This window comes from Trachurus japonicus, chromosome 8 (assembly GCF_045865225.1).
Source record: "Trachurus japonicus isolate A0001 chromosome 8, Traja_1.0".
Classification (NCBI taxonomy): domain Eukaryota; kingdom Metazoa; phylum Chordata; class Actinopteri; order Carangiformes; family Carangidae; genus Trachurus; species Trachurus japonicus.
Window position 1 is genome coordinate 10,983,169 of NC_140914.1, and position 18,741 is coordinate 11,001,909.

Consider the following 18,741-nt stretch of genomic DNA (forward strand, 5'->3'; position numbering starts at 1 on the left):
ACATCATGCTCCAACAGAAAAAAAAACTACTTTGAAACAACTCATGGGTCGTGATCCTGCACCTGAATCACAACTGATCTCCACACTTGACACTGTAGCTGGTGATTAGTTAGAATGATGTTAAAGCAGAGATGAAACAAAAAAGTTGCATTCTCATCTTTTGTTGGTACTGTAAGAGGTGTTTCCACAACATCTGTTCTGACCTCTGGAGGTTTACAATCACATCACCTCTGTTCATATACGATTTGAGTGGTTTTGTTTTTATGAATGACTCATAGTGAGAATTAGGGTCATCATAACCTACAACAACAAACCTCTAGACTTCACTGTTCTTATCCATGTGTTGAGTGGATCCGCCCTTCCAGCTGTGGTGTTGTGGGTTAGATAAGCCCCCCAGACAAACACTTATTGGCAAGAAAACACAGAATTTGACTTTCCTCCTCACATTGGAAGATTTCCAACTGATAAACCAAATCAATAATATTTACTGGTGACTGAGCTCAGACATACACTGGTTTGCTTGTTTGGAAAGTTAGGACAGAGGAAAGTCTTCAATCTACCAAACCTGACAACATAAACTGCAGTTGTACCAACTTAATTAATTTCAAAATTTGGACTTAGCTTATTATTTGGGCCACGGGGCAAACACACTGGCCCCTACAGCTATGAAATAGCTGCGGAGGCCAGCCTCGAGGCCCTATTGTGTGGATGTTTTCTTCTCCTTTTTGTCTTTCTCCTGCACACACACAGCTAACTTAATGTGATTAGGCCACAGCTCCTCAGTACCAGTGCTCAGTGAAAGATGATAATGTCTGATAAGCTTTGTCTTGACCTTAAAGGTGTTCTGAAATGGCCATTTGCCCTGTTGTCTGTCGCGCCGAGGTTCCACGAGTTTACCCGCGGAAAACGAATTTGATTGGTCGTTATCGAGTGGACGGGATATTCAATGCGTGGGGCGAGACCGAGCTCGGTGTGTCTGTGTGTCTCAGGTGTTTGATTGACGGATGACAGATCCAATATCAGTGGCTGATCAATCGTGAGCAGGGTGACGTATAATTTGTACGCCTGCATTATCCAATGTGAAAAAAATACCACACTTTCATCCCGGATTTACTCGAAAATAGAATTTTGCACAAAGTTTGGGCTACATCGTCTGATAGATGAGTTATTACACAGTGGGCTCAAATTCAATTTTCTTTTCTGTACAGCTTTAAGGTCGTGGGTTTGATTCCCATGTTGACAGAGATGGCAACCCCGGCAGTAGCCCCCGTGGCCCTATCAAACTTTCCCAGAGGAAATCTTCTAGTTGAACATTTTTGTTCTGGAGTGATTCATGAAGGAGTTCGTCTTACAAACCCTGTGGTCAAATTAAGAAAATACAGCCTTATAGCAGAAAGAAATATTTTTAAAATTATATAATTTCAACCTGTGCTCGTTGATTATATCACCCATATGTCGCAGCCTGATTCTTGGAAGAGCTTTGTTTATCGCAATCATGCAGCCCATCACTGGGACCGCCCTCCTCGGAGGTGGTCCCGGGTGTGTCCACGCTCCCTTTCAAGTATAAATTCCCCACGGTTTGCGCAGATCTCGGCATTCAACCGAAAGTCAAAGAAAAAAGACAAGATGACCACTCTCACTGCTAAGGACAAGGCCACCATCAGGGCCTTCTGGGGCAAAGTCTCTGGAAAGACTGAGACCATCGGCAGTGGCGCTCTGTCCAGGTGAATATCAACATCACAATAACTTGCTGCTGTGACCCGCTCTGACGGACTCACTGACATTTAACTATCTCCATCTTCTCCGCAGGATGATTGCTGTCTACCCTCAGACCAAGACCTACTTCGCCCACTGGAGTGACGTGAGCCCCGACTCTCCCATGGTGAAGAAGCACGGAGTCACCATAATGAATGGAGTCGCCGATGCTATTACCAAAATCGACGACCTGAAAGGAGGTCTGCTGACCCTCAGCGAGCTGCACGCCTTCACCCTGAGGGTGGACCCTGCTAACTTCAAGGTAGATAGGCTATCACTAACACCAACTGGGTTTAGCCCACTGCTTTTTTCTTCTTCTTTGAAGCCCACTTCAGCACTTGCACATGTCATTTTTACTTGTCCAATGTCTTTCTGGGTCTCTAACACGGAGAACACACAAGCGCCTTCGCATTCACTGTCCATGGTGCTGAAGTCAAACGACCTTTAGCTACTTGGAGCAACTAGACTAAAATTGATGTCGTTTATTTAAGCATTTGTCGAAGTGATCATCATCCCCAGCAGCCTTAGCCTACATGTGGAGTAAGGAAACTGAAATACCTTGAAGTTTGAACATCTCCATGAACTTAACACGTGTTTGTCGTTTCTCCACAGATCCTCTCCCACTGCATCCTCGTGGTCATGGCCATCATGTTCCCCGATGAATTCACCCCTGAGGTCCATGTGTCCTTGGACAAGTTCCTGGCTGCTCTGGCTCTGGCCCTCGCCGAGAAATACAGATAAACAGCAGGAGATGGAACAGACTGCATGAGTTCACTCTGCATGATGAGAAATAAATGCATGAAAGCAAAACAACGTTTTCTTTCTCTTTTGTGATGATCTGTGTGAAGATGAAATGTCAGAGGAGTTTATGTGACAAACTAAGCAAGTCAACTTTCACTCCTGACAGAAATGTCGATCAGTATATTAATTGGCTATTTTGGTAATCAGTTTACAATTCTGATGATTCGTTTTAAGGGCAAAACTCCAAACATGATCTGATTCCTGTCTGCTTCACATTCACATTGGACAGTTGATCTGACAAAACATTTTAAGAGGTTTCATGGGGCTTTTCTTTATTATTATCACGGTTGATTAGCAAAATAAATAAACAAATTACCAAAAAATAGATTTACTGGTTCGAAACATAAAACAACAGAACTGTCTCTGTTTTTGAAAACAAAACAGAGTTACATAAAACACTGACAGAGATCCTTTTAAAGTTTTATTTATTATGTTGCATTTTATCTTCTGTTGTGTTTACCTTAAAATTTAGTAAACGTGGAATGCTATAGTTTTGTTACACTTAGGACAACAATAACCTACCAGGAGACCGAGTATAATAATAATAATAATAATAATAATAATAATATTCGTTATTGTTATTATTTTTGACGATGTTCTTTGATGATGAGTCTAAACCAAATAATGTTTGGAACTTTAGAAAATAACTTAAAATGATCAACAATCGTTAAATCATTTTTTCACTTATTTGATTAGCTATTCATCAATTTTTCTATTCACTAATAGTGTAATATGTGTTCGTGTCCCCTACTCCTGTTTATTTAGCAGGACTATGTGTTGTCCACTTTGTGTGGAAGTACAATAAAGACTATTCTATTTTATTCGAAAACAGACCTGAAAAACATCTGTTTGGCATAAACACAAGTAGAGATGGTCAGTGTGTTTGGTCAGTGGACGAGCAGAGACATGTTTCTATTAGAAAAACAGGGATAGTTAGAGTGCCGTTGGACCTATATTCTGCAGTAAGACACTGACTGTTTTATCAGCTCTATTTATCTTCTCGAAACTTTTCAGACCACAGTTTTAATAAGTGTAATCACAGACAAGCATGTCTTTTGTTTTTGAATGTGCTTTCTTTATTTGCTTTCGAGACACGGTACAAACAGAGACTCTGTCTTCTCCTCTGCTGCAGCTCTCTAGTGGTACTGCCTTCCCAGGGAGGTCACCACCACGGACAGGAACTTCTGGAAAGCGGCCTGCACATCACCGGTGAAAGCGTCTCCCAAACGAGCGGCGACCACGATGGTGAGGCAGTCGGACAGCAGCTTCATCACAAAACAACACAGAGAGAGAGTCAGAAACACGGCAACAAAGGTGCATGGAGGTTTTTTTTTTTTTGGGGGGGGGGGGCTGAATACGGACAAAAATTCAAACTCGTTTGTTTCACTTCGTCTTACCCTGAAGTTATCGGGGTCAACGTGCAGTTTCTCGGAGTGCAGCACGCTCAGCTCGGCGTAGGTCTCCTTGATGTTGTCCATGTTCTTCACAGCCCGGTCCAGACCGTGCAGGATGGTTGTTCCGTGCTTTCGGATCAAAGGGTTTGCGCTGATGGCAGCGGCGTTGTAGAGGTTTCCAAAACCACCAAAATACCTCTGGGTCCAGGGGTAGACGATCAGACACCTGCAGCAAACATGACACCCACACATCAATCAGGCCCATGATCGACACCAACACTGCAGGGCGGTTTACTCAGACTTTGCTCTGCAAAAATAATGTCAAATCATCATGCAAGCTTCTAATCAAATCCATGCAAATGTGGATAGGCTACAAGTTGTCACCTGGTGAGAGCAGCAGGACCCACGATCTCATACTCCATCTTGGAGAAGATGTCCTGGATGGTGGCGCGCTCGAAGTCTGTCCATTCAACCATTGTTGCGGCTTTAGGTTTGTCTTTGCGGGTCAGAAGAACCTGTGCTCACTGGCTGCAGATGCAACTTTTAAAGCCTCCCAGAGACCTGCGATGGGATGGGCGGGGAATCAGACAAGTGTTGTTTTGCATAATGAAACAGTGATAAGACTGTCTGCTCTGATGAGATTGTGTACGTGCGAAAAATAGAAACAAAGCCATCATCTCTCTTTCCTGATGTACAGTAAGCTACATGACCAACATCATGCTCCACCAGAAAAAAAAAACTACTTTGAAACAACTCATGGGTCGTGATCCTGCACCTGAATCACAACTGATCTCCACACTTGACACTGTAGCTGATGATTAGTTAGAATGATGTTAAAGCAGAGATGAAACAAAAAAGTTGCATTCTCATCTTTTGTTGGTACTGTAAGAGGTGTTTCCACAACATCTGTTCTGACCTCTGGAGGTTTACAATCACATCACCTCTGTTCATATACGATTCGAGTGGTTTTGTTTTTATGAATGACTCATAGTGAGAATTAGGGTCATCATAACCTACAACAACAAACCTCTAGACTTCACTGTTCTTATCCATGTGTTGAGTGGATCCGCCCTTCCAGCTGTGGTGTTGTGGGTTAGATAAGCCCCCCAGACAAACACTTATTGGCAAGAAAACACAGAATTTGACTTTCCTCCTCACATTAGAAGATTTCCAACTGATAAACCAAATCAATAATATTTACTGGTGACTGAGCTCAGACTTACACTGGTTTGCTTGTTTGGAAAGTTAGGACAGAGGAAAGTCTTCAATCTACCAAACCTGACAACATAAACTGCAGTTGTACCAACTTAATTAATTTCAAAATTTGGACTTAGCTTATTATTTGGGCCACGGGGCAAACACACTGGCCCCTACAGCTATGAAATAGCTGCGGAGGCCAGCCCCGAGGCCCTATTGTGTGGATGTTTTCTTCTCCTTTTTGTCTTTCTCCTGCACACACACAGCTAACTTAATGTGATTAGGCCACAGCTCCTCTGTACCAGTGCTCAGTGAAAGATGATAATGTCTGATAAGCTTTGTCTTGACCTTAAAGGTGTTCTGAAATGGCCATTTGCCCTGCTGTCTGTCGCGCCGAGGTTCCATGAGAGTTTACCCGAGTAAGGAAAACGAATTTGATTGGTCGTTATCGAGTGGACGGGATATTCAATGCGTGGGGCGAGACCGAGCTCGGTGTGTGTCTGTGTGTCTCAGGTGTTTGACGGATGACAGATCCAATATCAGTGGCTGATCAATCGTGAGCAGGGTGACGTATAATTTGTACGCCTGCATTATCCAATGTGAAAAAAAATACCACACTTTCATCCCGGATTTACTCGAAAATAGAATTTTGCACAAAGTTTGGGCTACATCGTCTGATAGATGAGTTATTACACAGTGGGCTCAAATTCAATTTTCTTTTCTGTACAGCTTTAAGGTCGTGGGTTTGATTCCCATGTTGACAGAGATGGCAACCCCGGCAGTAGCCCCCGTGGCCCTATCAAACTTTCCCAGAGGAAATCTTCTAGTTGAACATTTTTGTTCTGGAGTGATTTATGAAGGAGTTCATCTTACAAACCCTGTGGTCAAATTAAGAAAATACAGCCTTATAGCAGAAAGAAATATTTTTAAAATTATATAATTTCAACCTGTGCTCGTTGATTATATCACCCATATGTCGCAGCCTGATTCTTGGAAGAGCTTTGTTTATCGCAATCATGCAGCCCATCACTGGGACCGCCCTCCTCGGAGGTGGTACCGGGTGTGTCCACGCTCCCTTTCAAGTATAAATTCCCCACGGTTTGCGCAGATCTCGACAGTCAACCGAAAGTCAAAGAAAAAAGACAAGATGACCACTCTCACTGCTAAGGACAAGGCCACCATCAGGGCCTTCTGGGGCAAAGTCTCTGGAAAGACTGAGACCATCGGCAGTGGCGCTCTGTCCAGGTGAATATCAACATCACAATAACTTGCTGCTGTGACCCGCTCTGACGGACTCACTGACATTTAACCATCTCCATCTTCTCCGCAGGATGATTGCTGTCTACCCTCAGACCAAGACCTACTTCGCCCACTGGAATGACGTGAGCCCCGACTCTCCCATGGTGAAGAAGCACGGAGTCACCATAATGAATGGAGTCGCCGATGCTATTACCAAAATCGACGACCTGAAAGGAGGTCTGCTGACCCTCAGCGAGCTGCACGCCTTCACCCTGAGGGTGGACCCTGCTAACTTCAAGGTAGATAGGCTATCACTAACACAAACTGGGTTTAGCCCACTGCTTTTTTCTTCTTCTTTGAAGCCCACTTCAGCACTTGCACATGTCATTTTTACTTGTCCAATGTCTTTCTGGGTCTCTAACACGGAGAACACACAAGCGCCTTCGCATTCACTGTCCATGGTGCTGAAGTCAAACAACCTTTAGCTACTTGGAGCAACTAGACTAAAATTGACCCTGTCGTTTATTTAAGCATTTGTCGAAGTGATCATCATCCCCAGCAGCCTTAGCCTACATGTGGAGTAAGGAAACTGAAATACCTTGAAGTTTGAACATCTCCATGAACTTAACACGTGTTTGTCGTTTCTCCACAGATCCTCTCCCACTGCATCCTCGTGGTCATGGCCATCATGTTCCCCGATGAATTCACCCCTGAGGTCCATGTGTCCTTGGACAAGTTCCTGGCTGCTCTGGCTCTGGCCCTCGCCGAGAAATACAGATAAACAGCAGGAGATGGAGCAGACTGCATGAGTTCACTCTGCATGATGAGAAATAAATGCATGAAAGCAAAACAACGTTTTCTTTCTCTTTTGTGATGATCTGTGTGAAGATGAAATGTCAGAGGAGTTTATGTGACAAACTAAGCAAGTCAACTTTCACTCCTGACAGAAATGTCGATCAGTATATTAATTGGCTATTTTGGTAATCAGTTTACAATTCTGATGATTCGTTTTAAGGGCAAAACTCCAAACATGATCTGATTCCTGTCTGCTTCACATTCACATTGGACAGTTGATCTGACAAAACATTTTAAGAGGTTTCATGGGGCTTTTCTTTATTATTATCACGGTTGATTAGCAAAATAAATAAACAAATTACCAAAAAATAGATTTACTGGTTCGAAACATAAAACAACAGAACTGTCTCTGTTTTTGAAAACAAAACAGAGTTACATAAAACACTGACAGAGATCCTTTTAAAGTTTTATTTATTATGTTGCATTTTATCTTCTGTTGTGTTTACCTTAAAATTTAGTAAACGTGGAATGCTATAGTTTTGTTACACTTAGGACAACAATAACCTACCAGGAGACTGAGTATAATAATAATAATAATAATAATAATAATAATAATAATAATAATAATAATAATAATAATAATAATTATTATTATTATTATAATAATATGCGTTATTGTTATTATTTTTGACGATGTTCTTTGATGATGAGTCTAAACCAAATAATGTTTGGAACTTTAGAAAATAACTTAAAATGATCAACAATCGTTAAATCATTTTTTCACTTATTTGATTAGCTATTCATCAATTTTTCTATTCACTAATAGTGTAATATGTGTTCGTGTCCCCTACTCCTGTTTATTTAGCAGGACTATGTGTTGTCCACTTTGTGTGGAAGTACAATAAAGAGTATTCTATTCTATTCTATTCTATTCTATTCTATTCTATTCTATTCGAAAACAGACCTGAAAAACATCTGTTTGGCATAAACACAAGTAGAGATGGTCAGTGTGTTTGGTCAGTGGACGAGCAGAGACATGTTTCTATTAGAAAAACAGGGATAGTTAGAGTGCCGTTGGACCTATATTCTGCAGTAAGACACTGACTGTTTTATCAGCTCTATTTATCTTCTCGAAACTTTTCAGACCACAGTTTTAATAAGTGTAATCACAGACAAGCATTTCTTTTGTTTTTGAATGTGCTTTCTTTATTTGCTTTCGAGACACGGTACAAACAGAGACTCTGTCTTCTCCTCTGCTGCAGCTCTCTAGTGGTACTGCCTTCCCAGGGAGGTCACCACCACGGACAGGAACTTCTGGAAAGCGGCCTGCACATCACCGGTGAAAGCGTCTCCCAAACGAGCGGCGACCACGATGGTGAGGCAGTCGGACAGCAGCTGCATCACAAAACAACACAGAGAGAGAGTCAGAAACACGGCAACAAAGGTGCATGGAGGTTTTTTTTTTTTGGGGTGGGGGGGGGGGGGGGGGGGGTGGCTGAATACGGACAAAAATTCAAACTCGTTTGTTTCACTTCGTCTTACCCTGAAGTTATCGGGGTCAACGTGCAGTTTCTCGGAGTGCAGCACGCTCAGCTCGGCGTAGGTCTCCTTGATGTTGTCCATGTTCTTCACAGCCCGGTCCAGACCGTGCAGGATGGTTGTTCCGTGCTTTCGGATCAAAGGGTTTGCGCTGATGGCAGCGGCGTTGTAGAGGTTTCCAAAACCACCAAAATACCTCTGGGTCCAGGGGTAGACGATCAGACACCTGCAGCAAACATGACACCCACACATCAATCAGGCCCATGATCGACACCAACACTGCAGGGCGGTTTACTCAGACTTTGCTCTGCAAAAATAATGTCAAATCATCATGCAAGCTTCTAATCAAATCCATCCAAATGTGGATAGGCTACAAATTGTCACCTGGTGAGAGCAGCAGGACCCACGATCTCATACTCCATCTTGGCGAAGATGTCCTGGATGGTGGCGCGCTCGAAGTCTGTCCATTCAACCATTGTTCCGGTGTCTTTAGTTTTTTCTCTGCGGGTCAGAAGAACCTGTGCTCACTGGCTGCAGATGCAACTTTTAAAGCAACCCCAACTCCCCTCCCACTGGGTGTGAGGCGTGGGGGGTGGGGGGTAGAGATCAGACAAGTGTTGTGTTGTGGATATGAAACAATGATAAAAGTATCTGCAGCTGCAAGATTGTTTCCGTGCCAGAAATAGAAACAGGACCATCACTATCTCCGTTTTCAGATAGAAGCTATGCTCATTTTCTTTGAATGTTGTAGTTTTGTCTTTGCCCTTGATGATGTACGTTCAAATTATAATGAAAACAGTTGTGACGTGAATATGACAAAACCTTATCTGCTTTGTTTTATTATCTATACCTTATACAGGGCCTTGCAGAGAACCTTTGAGGGCAAGAGGGCAAAAAAAAGAAAGAAAAGAAAAAAGAAAAATACCAGAACAATTGCTCAAAAAAGCAGATCAATTGCATAAATCTGATCCAATTTGCACAAACAAGTAAACATGCAAAATACAAAAAAACAACAAAAAACAAAACAAAACAAAAAACACTAGGGGTTGGAGCCTCTAGATCGCCCCCCCCCCCCCCCGCGCGCTTGGGTGAGGCTACATCTAAACCCAAACTTTATATAAATTCACCAGTAGAGGGCGCTTCAGTCTGTCTCTAAATCACAAGTGGTCCACACACAGTGATCTGTGTGTGTGTGTGTGTGTGTGTGTTAGTTCTCCGTAGACTCTATGGAAGTATGATTTATGTTTTTTTTAAATCCTAAACCACGTTTTCAACTGTGATGGATGTTATAGTGATTTTCTCTTTTCTGACTCCCAATCCTTACCTCATGTGTCCATCCACATATACTTACCTAGAGAGACTGGTCAGACATGAGAGTCCAGTATAAGAGCGGAGGGCTTGTGATTGGTGCAGCAGAAACATATTCTGGCTGAGCATACTCTGAGAGCCTCAGTGTGGAACCTGACACCCTAAACACATTCTGTTTAATTGCACACTAAAAACAGTTGGGTTAAAAGATAACCCAATTTTAACCCAACTGCTGGTTCAAATAAGGACGAACCCCTTTTTTGGGTTATTTTAACCCAACGGGTTGGGTTAATCTTTTTGACCCAACTTTTGGGTTGAATATTCAACCCAAGAGTTGGGTTATGCTTAACTACAACGTTGGGTCAAAAATAACCCAACTATTGGGTCGTGTATAAAGCACTTGCTTGACCCAATAGTTGGGTTAAAAATAACCCAATGTTTTAGTGCGCGGACAGCATTTTTCAAATGAACCGGCCAGTTAAGTCAAAGATATTCAATAAATGGAAAGATACTCCATGAGCGGCTGCTCCAATGATATGAAATGGTATACACTTCCTGTCTCTCTAAATGGGCGTGGCCAACCGTCACCCCACCTCGTCTGTGAACGTGTGTGTGGATTTATACAATTTTTAGGTAGATGAAAGTGAGATATTTATATTTTCTTATGATAACATTAAATATTTACACTACTAACAGTAATATTTAGCATGCCAAAAATAATTTAAATCATTTTCACGGGAGTTCGCGGGCGTTTGTTTGACGTTGCCTAGGAGATCTGTGCCAAATTTCGCGAGAGTGTGTCGTAGAGACAGAGACAGGTCTTGAACAAAGTGGATTTTCTCCGGATCTCTCCGTCTGAAAATTACCATTTTGGTGTCAAACTGTTCAGAAGAGATGTGGCTTGTGAAAAATGAGTCCAAAATTTGCTTCAGTGACCGCGGGGAGAAAGGCCCGATCATAATCGGTGTTCACATTAAATTGTCCCATAGGAATCAATACACTCCAAACTGCCTCTGGTCTCTCTAAAGGGGCGTGGCCGTGCAGAAGCCCACGTGACATGCATACAGGAAGCTGACTCGTCATGAAAGGTCTTGGTTTATAAACCGTCTTTGGTTAAGTCACAGAATTACCCAACCCAAACCAACAAATGGGTTACTCACTGAAAAATAACCCAATTACTTGCACAACCCAGTAATTGGGTTAAATTCAAAGCCCTATAACCCTGAAAATGGGTTACACTCAAGGGGGCAGTTGTCGGTCTGAGAAGTGAAGCTCACTTCCGCGTTCAAAAAACTGCAATCCCCTCGGATTCCTCTGGGGGCTGGTGTCAGAAGGGAGCATTCCCCATAGACCCCCATGTTAAAATCGCCGACTTTACATCCTCAGTAAACATGTTAAAAGCCTGGTGTCAGAACGTTTTTTCGTCTCAATCGATAGTTTCTACCCCCGCACACACTCTGAGGGGGGTGAATTTTTTTTTAAGTCTATAGTTTTACTGTTATTAGGTTAAAATTCTGGCCAATCAGGGCGCGGAAACGTTGAGTGACAGGTCCAAGCAGCTCCGTGGACCGCTGCTTCGAGGCCAGTGGGCGGGTTCTCGGCCGGCCAATCCAACATGGCGCTGTTCAGGCCGCCATATTTGAGTCACAAAAACGACTCCCCAAAACCAATGGGTGACGTCACGGACGCTACGTCCATTCTTTTTACAGTCTATGGTTACACTCTGGAAAAACAACCCACAAATTTAACTCAACACCAATAACTCAGAAATTGGGTTACAGAGATGACCCAACATTTTTTAGTGTGTGTTTATTAAGGATCCCCATTAGCTGGTAGCTACCTTAGTAGCCAGCTAGTCTTCCTGGGGTCCACAAGGAACAACACAGAATATACACAAGAACGTCACATCCTCAGCGTATCATTTACAGTCAATCACAATATACTAAATGTTAAAAAGTTAAAACAAACATTTGCAAATTTCCACAAATCTTAAACAGAGTTTTTCTTAGACAGCAAAATGGAACCACTTTTACTCGTTTACAGCTCGTATAAAATAGGATTTCTATTTCTTTTTAAATACCTGTTTACTTTCAGAACAGAGGTAGTGAGGTAGATTATTCCACAGAGTTAAAAAGATCGTGATAAGGCCTTTGTTCTTGGGTGAGGCACTTCCAGCTGACCACTGCTGGACCCTTTAGTGCTTTTGCACAGTGTTTCTAAAAACAATTTGAGTAAATAAAAAGTCAGGTGCTTTACTGATCAAGACTGACTGAAACATTACAGCAGTGCTTGATGCTAACCTGTTATCTACCATCAGCCATGAGAGGGAATCATGCATGCAGTTAACTATACCTATACCTTGTTGACCATAAACAAACAGATCACCAATGGGTAAGAGGTTGTCCCAAATCAGGTAATTCATTCTCTTAATTGATTTTTGTCTACTCAGGACGGGAGTATGCCCCACTAAAGTCAAGTGCAGAAAAAGCAGAGTTCCCTTACTGGTGTTAGTTGGTGCATATTTGTGTTTACAACAAGGAAGCTAGCTAGAGCCCCCTGTGGATTAATACAACCATATAGCAACATACTGTATGTTAAACCAGCAATGCAGTAATTTAAAAGATTTCACAGAAGACTATGGTTTGACTTTATGAAATAGGGCTACATGAAGCATCATGGTTACATCATAATGACCCAGGGAAATTAATAAAAATAAACTGACACGTGGACATCTTTTTATTTCTTTATTTATTGAACAAGCCCATGTATGTGGACAGGGTTGTTGGGTTGTTGACGCCTGTGGGCAGCCAATGCTCCTGGATCGCTGCTGGGGTTTAGCGGTATCTCTCGGACAGAGCCAAAGCCAATCTTGCCAGGAACTTGTCAACGGAAACATGGACCTCTGGAGTTAAGTCAGCAGGGAAGTACAAGGCAACTGTCAGGATGAGGTTGTGAGCCAGAATCTGTGATCAACCAAGAAACACAGGTCAGTTTAAGACATTTAAATGCATCTTTTGAGACAGACTGAACTCAAACAGACGTGTGCAGTTGTCAAATTTAAGGTTTAAGTAACATCATCTTTTTTATTTTATTTTATTTATCCCAGTTCAAGTAGAATTGTTTGAACAACCTCCTATCCTGATCTTACCTTGAAGTTGGCAGGATCCACCCGGATCTTGAAGGCATGCAGCTCACTGAGTTTGCGCAAACCACGGGTAAGATCATCAATGCAGTCGACGGCCTTGCCCACACCTGCCATGATGGTTGCGCCATGCTTCCTCACCTGTGGGTGCTGAGCATTGAGATCAGTCCCCCAGTGGGCAAAGTAGATCTTGGTCTGAGGGCTGGCAACCAACATCCTGAACAAAGAAAGAGAATGGATTTGAGTAAGTATTTCAAACCCAATGCACCCAATGAGTTCATTTGGGATGAATTACAGCAGCTTTGCATTTAGCTTACCTGCCCAGAGCCTCAGCACCAATATCTCCGGCCTTGCTCCCAACTTTTTCCCAGAGCTTCCGCACCGCGGCCTTGTCTTTATCGGAGAGACTCATGGCTGCTTTAGAGTTTTCAGTAATGGCAAGAGAATATGGATCAAAAGATGCTTTTGGGGTGGACTTATCATCAGTGTCTTTATATCAAACCAAATGGCAACCACACCCATGTATCGAATCCAAACCACGCCCTTCACCCGATAAAGACACATCTAGAAGTTTTCATTGCCAGTTTATATTTGATAAAAGTTACCACTCCCCATATATCACATACTGCCAGCTTGTTTATCTGGATGTTATGCTACAACTTTTAGAGGTTGTTTTTATGGATATTGCAAGGTCATCAAATTGACTGGTATTGGTCTAAAGGTGTAACATGCCACTGTGGGGCTGGCAAGTCACATTTCCACATCCAAGTGGTACTAGCACCATCTCTTTAAATATAGAAACATGAGTGGGTCAAACATGCTATGGACCCAGAGTCCGAAATAAAGAAATATATATATATTGGTTTGAGACAGGTATAAACAACTTACATGCCATGCACCTCTCTGTATAAAGTTTGAAACAACATTAAGCAGAATTTATTCCATGGCTCATGTTTTTTTGTTGTTGATGTTCTTCTTATCTAAACCACATGGGCAAAAGGACATCTTAATCAAAAAAAAAAAAAAAACGTCTTTGGCACCGATGCCAATTTGGTCGACGAACGTCATTTGGGGGATGCAACTAGTCCAATCAGATCGCTCCCGGGCTGAAAGGCGGGGCCTTCGGAAATCAATAAAAATTTGAAATGTCGCACATTGGTGTTCAGATAAAAAAAAGACTTCTGATCAGAAAACCAGTTTTGTCAGACAAGACTTTCACACCGTCATCATGGTCGATTGGACAGATGCTGAGCGCTCCGCCATCTCTGCCCTGTGGGGCAAGATCGATGTGGGAGAGATTGGACCCCAGGCTCTGGCCAGGTGACCTCACTGTTTATTTGGATTCATTTGCTATATAATATTATTATAATGTATTTGATTGATTTGACAATGGCTGGTTTGATTGAATTATTGTTCCCCACGCGATCACCTGTTATACCTTATTATTATTATTATTATTATTATTATTATTATTATTATTTAACTTTTACTCAAACTTTGTGTGTCTTGTGTCATTTCAGGCTTCTGATCGTGTACCCCTGGACTCAGAGACACTTCTCCACATTTGGAAACCTGTCCACCAACGCCGCCATTCTCGGAAACCCCAAGGTTGCCGCGCATGGTAAGACAGTGATGGGTGGACTGGAGCTTGCCATCAAGAACATGGACAACATCAAGGGCGCCTACAAAAAACTGAGCGAGAAGCACTCTCAGGTGATCCACGTGGATCCTGATAACTTCAGGGTAAGTTGACCTCCTTGTCTGCTTCTATACATGCATCGTTTATCACTGACAACCCCCTTAATGTGATCTTTATATGTTGTTTTCCTCATTTTTTTTAGCTGCTTGCTGAGATCACCACCATTTGCTTGGCTGCCAAGTTTGGACCCTCCGTCTTCACCCCTGATTTCCAGGAGGCCTGGCAGAAGTTTGAGAATGCGGTGGTCTCCGCCCTGGCCAGACAGTACTACTGAGAAGCTGGAGATGACCCCTTCAAGTTCAAACAATGTGCAGCAGTCCTACAAAAGATTTAAGAAACCGCTCACATGCCTTGTAGCTGTTGCTAAATCCATGAAATAAAACTCAAATGAAATGCAACTTCTTTGTGATTTGTGATAATTTATAAAAGTAAAAAAAAAAGTAGCTTTCATTCTTACTTTTTATTTAATATTAGAGCTGCAACAATATTCCTCCACCAAATTAGCCATTTTACCACCTGTGTCCAATCTGCATTAAAATAGCAAAATAACGGTCTAGTCGTAGTGCTAGTGAAACCCATAGGTAAAAACACAATTTTGCATTTGCATAAGCAAGCGTTGGTGTATTTGACTTATTTTACCACATATGACTTCAGTTCATCCATGGAGGAAAATTTCACTTTATGAAATGATATCCTAAATGATAATGATATCATGTCATTAAACATTAGATTTCCCCACTGTGTTGTGGTGACGGTTATGAAAAATCAAGTTGTGTCAAACTCATTATAGGCATAATAATGTGACTTTATATGAGCTAAGGAAAAAGCCCTGACTGGTACTATTTCTGGTTGGTGGTCTGAAGGGGTGCAGTCATCTTAATGTGACGATAACGCTATGAAATATTTGTGGAACTGATAATAAAATATTGACGTCAATGAAATAAAAAAAAGGGAAATACGGATTAATTGAACACTGAAAACCAAGTCTGCACTGCTGCCTATGTTGATATATGCCTATGAGTGTTTATTCTGCGTTTCATCTAAAAATCCTATACCTGACTTTTCCAAACCTATGATGTGCTTCCTCCAAACAAGGATTGTACCTTGGGCTGTAGGGTTGCTACTGAAACTTAAAAAGAAAAAGAAAAAAAAAAGTATTAAATTCCTATCTAATTTTATATTTGCAGTTGCATGGACGTGTTTTTTTTTTTGCAGTTAAAAACAACAACAAATGTTGCCACATCAGGTCACTTTAGGACACGTCTATCACGAAACGAGTGACGACAGCTTGATATTAAATATTGGACCGGTAGATAATTTATTTGGGCGGAGGAAGGGAGCCTGAATGTTCAGATAATGAAGGCCGAGAATAATCTGAGGTCAACAGCTTCTGGCACTAAGTACAGCAGAGCCAAGGGGAATGAGAAAGTTGAGTGTAAATTAATGAGAGAAAAAAAAAGTGTATGTGTTTTTGTCAGGCACTGAAATAAGGCTCATTTTCATGTTAAAAAACTGAAGAACTGATCAGTCCACCGTTTGATGTATTGATCCTAACACTGATGTCATGGTGAAGTGGACAGACAAGGAGCGCAGCACGGTCAAAGCTGTTTGGGAAAAGATCAATATCAACGAGGTTGGACCAGAAGCTTTGGCAAGGTATAGAGCATATAACTTTGAACTATTTTATGTCATTTTTCAAGCATGTAATATTATGTGGTTGATAAGAAGCCTACTAAAAGGCTTGTTTGGATATAGCCTATCTATTCATTTTTTATTGGCTACTATTTGTTTATATAAACCTCTTATTTACTTTTGGTCTTTTTCCGAAACATAACCATGATTAGCCTATTGATCTTCATTTGTGTTTGAGATAATGATCCCCATGCAGGATTGAAGAGTTTTAAGTGCGATTACTAACATGTGGTTTTGTTTTCTAAAAGGGTTTTGATCGTCTACCCTTGGACTGAGCGGCACTTCGGCAGGTTTGGAGACATCTTCACTGCCGCTGTTGTGCTGAGTAACCCCAAAGTAGCCGAGCACGGCAGGGTGGTGCTGAGGGCGCTGGACACCGCGGTGAAAAACATGGACAATATCAAGGGAACATACGCTGCTCTGAGCCGGCTGCACTGCGAGGAGCTCCAGGTGGACCCGGATAACTTCCGGGTATGTTCACATTGAGACCAATAAACAAACCAACCAACCAAGCACGTCCAAACATCACAGCATATAGACTGTAATATAGATGTGTGCGTTTTGTCCGCAGCTGTTGGCCGACTGCATCACCATTGCCATCGCCTGCAAACTCAAGAGCGCCCTGAATCCTCAGGTCCAAGCCACCTGGCAGAAGTTTCTGTCTGCTGTGGTGGATGCAATGAGCAGTGAATACAACTGAGGAGGAAAAATAAAAAAATAAAACTTTAATTTAAACCATGTGCCCCTATGTCTTTACTCACCCTGTGACCTAAAATACAAGGCATAGCTACCAGACACGAAACTCTTCCAACCTCCACACTGCCTTCTTTAGAACTGCTCTTGGTCAATTTTCAATTCGTTATCAAGGTCCACGTCTCTGGAATCAGCTACCTGACTATCTGAAAAAAATTATTAACTTAACATCATTTAAAAAGGCTCTCAAAAAGTACCTCATCAGTCAAACCATGTATCATCAAACATAAGATAATTATTGTTGTGTTTTTCCTCTCTCTCTCTCTCTCTCTCTCTCTCTCTCTCTCTCTCTCTCTCTCTCTCTCTCTCGCCCCTCTCTCTCTCTCTCTCTCCTTATGAGCTTATTCATTATTTTTGTTTTGTATTATTCATCTATGTACGTATTCTTATTTATTTATTTTTTTCCTTATATTTTACTGTTTAATCTCTACACTTTTCTACTTATTTCTCATTATTGTTCAATTATTTTCCTATGTTGTTTTTAAACTGTAACAAATTTGATATTAGAATATGTTGGGTGAGGTTTTCATATAAGCCCTCTTGGGTTTCATACCTCCCCTTTGCACATCCCAGTAATGTTGATTGTTCATGTTGTTTATTTATATGATATTGTTTGTGCTAAATAAATAAAAAAAATAAAAATAAAAAAAAGGCAGCCAATTTCCCAGCAATCAAAGTATTGCTTCCTGAAGAGGTTCTCAACTATCCCTAAACCTAACCCGAACCCGAACCCCTATAGTGATCTATCAATATTTCTATCAATTTCTCAAGGAGTAACAATGTAGCCTACCTGTGCTTGGGTTCATTTATATTTCATCGCCAGTGTCCTCTGTATGTATTTACTTGTTGTTTGTCAGTCTATACAGAGTCCAGCATCATGCCAGGAGGCCTACAGTTTGACCCAGGATGTCGTTTGAGACAGAATGGCTTTTGGCACATCTGGTCCTGAACTCCAGGGAGATGATGGTTATTGTGAGGTTTTCACTTCAGGTAGGTCATGTTGCAGCAGGAGGTTGTCTTGTTTCCCACCCACAGTTAAGTGTATTGTGATGTTTGATGAGAAGACTGTTAACTTCAGAGCCCTGACTCCCAAAGCAGGACAAGCACCTGGGTAAGGGTTCAACCAGGTGCTTGTCCTGCTAAGGCCTACATTACCCACTATATCCACTGAGAAACAATGCTCTGTGGTATTTACATTGTTCAGACATTCAGGGAAGAATTGGAAAGAATTCCTAAGGACTTGATACATTAACACTCACAATTTTATGACTGAATTGAAAAACATATGTGAGATGTGGGGCTCTTGAAGAGGGAAATGGAGTGGACTTTACTGATCAAGGTCCTATGATCTGATTCATACAAAACCAAATACAGAGCTGTCCTTACACCATGCACTTGGTGAACTTTTGACATTTTAGATGACTGCA

General features: G+C 41.8%; 7 protein-coding genes across 8 annotated transcripts; 4 read left to right on the plus strand and 3 right to left on the minus strand.

Annotated features, from left to right (window-relative positions):
- The first annotated feature begins 1,611 nt into the window (after positions 1–1,611).
- On the plus strand, positions 1,612–2,520 carry LOC146982671 (hemoglobin subunit alpha-1-like). Its single transcript, XM_085783764.1, has 3 exons — positions 1,612–1,724; positions 1,810–2,017; positions 2,368–2,520. The coding sequence occupies exons 1-3, from the start codon at positions 1,627–1,629 to the stop codon at positions 2,494–2,496; spliced, it is 435 nt and encodes a 144-aa protein (XP_085639890.1). The 5' UTR covers positions 1,612–1,626; the 3' UTR covers positions 2,497–2,520.
- A 1,141-nt stretch (positions 2,521–3,661) lies between these two features.
- Positions 3,662–4,482, minus strand: LOC146982672 (hemoglobin subunit beta-2-like). Its single transcript, XM_085783765.1, has 3 exons — positions 4,335–4,482; positions 3,954–4,176; positions 3,662–3,821 (listed from the first exon to the last, which is right to left on the minus strand). Exons 1-3 carry the CDS (start codon positions 4,424–4,426, stop codon positions 3,693–3,695), a joined length of 444 nt encoding a protein of 147 aa, XP_085639891.1. The 5' UTR covers positions 4,427–4,482; the 3' UTR covers positions 3,662–3,692.
- A 1,793-nt stretch (positions 4,483–6,275) lies between these two features.
- LOC146982673 (hemoglobin subunit alpha-1-like) lies at positions 6,276–7,232 on the plus strand. The gene is made up of 3 exons (XM_085783778.1): positions 6,276–6,392; positions 6,478–6,685; positions 7,039–7,232. Exons 1-3 carry the CDS (start codon positions 6,295–6,297, stop codon positions 7,165–7,167), a joined length of 435 nt encoding a protein of 144 aa, XP_085639904.1. The 5' UTR covers positions 6,276–6,294; the 3' UTR covers positions 7,168–7,232.
- A 1,177-nt stretch (positions 7,233–8,409) lies between these two features.
- On the minus strand, positions 8,410–9,222 carry LOC146982674 (hemoglobin subunit beta-2-like). Its single transcript, XM_085783766.1, has 3 exons — positions 9,105–9,222; positions 8,724–8,946; positions 8,410–8,576 (listed from the first exon to the last, which is right to left on the minus strand). The coding sequence occupies exons 1-3, from the start codon at positions 9,194–9,196 to the stop codon at positions 8,448–8,450; spliced, it is 444 nt and encodes a 147-aa protein (XP_085639892.1). The 5' UTR covers positions 9,197–9,222; the 3' UTR covers positions 8,410–8,447.
- Positions 9,223–12,761: 3,539 nt separating this feature from the next.
- On the minus strand, positions 12,762–13,722 carry LOC146982675 (hemoglobin subunit alpha-B-like). The gene is made up of 3 exons (XM_085783776.1): positions 13,488–13,722; positions 13,177–13,387; positions 12,762–12,991 (listed from the first exon to the last, which is right to left on the minus strand). Exons 1-3 carry the CDS (start codon positions 13,580–13,582, stop codon positions 12,863–12,865), a joined length of 435 nt encoding a protein of 144 aa, XP_085639902.1. The 5' UTR covers positions 13,583–13,722; the 3' UTR covers positions 12,762–12,862.
- Positions 13,723–14,334: 612 nt separating this feature from the next.
- LOC146982676 (hemoglobin subunit beta-like) lies at positions 14,335–15,267 on the plus strand. The gene is made up of 3 exons (XM_085783770.1): positions 14,335–14,490; positions 14,691–14,913; positions 15,012–15,267. Exons 1-3 carry the CDS (start codon positions 14,399–14,401, stop codon positions 15,141–15,143), a joined length of 447 nt encoding a protein of 148 aa, XP_085639896.1. The 5' UTR covers positions 14,335–14,398; the 3' UTR covers positions 15,144–15,267.
- Positions 15,268–16,263: 996 nt separating this feature from the next.
- On the plus strand, positions 16,264–17,290 carry LOC146982677 (hemoglobin cathodic subunit beta-like). 2 transcript variants are annotated; one of them, XM_085783773.1, is made up of 3 exons: positions 16,264–16,525; positions 16,810–17,011; positions 17,133–17,290. In XM_085783773.1, the coding sequence occupies exons 1-3, from the start codon at positions 16,434–16,436 to the stop codon at positions 17,259–17,261; spliced, it is 423 nt and encodes a 140-aa protein (XP_085639899.1). In that variant the 5' UTR covers positions 16,264–16,433; the 3' UTR covers positions 17,262–17,290. The 2 variants fall into 2 exon arrangements, with proteins under 2 accessions (XP_085639899.1, XP_085639898.1); XM_085783772.1 differs by having other exon boundaries at positions 16,265–16,525; positions 16,810–17,032.
- The last annotated feature ends 1,451 nt before the right edge of the window (positions 17,291–18,741 follow it).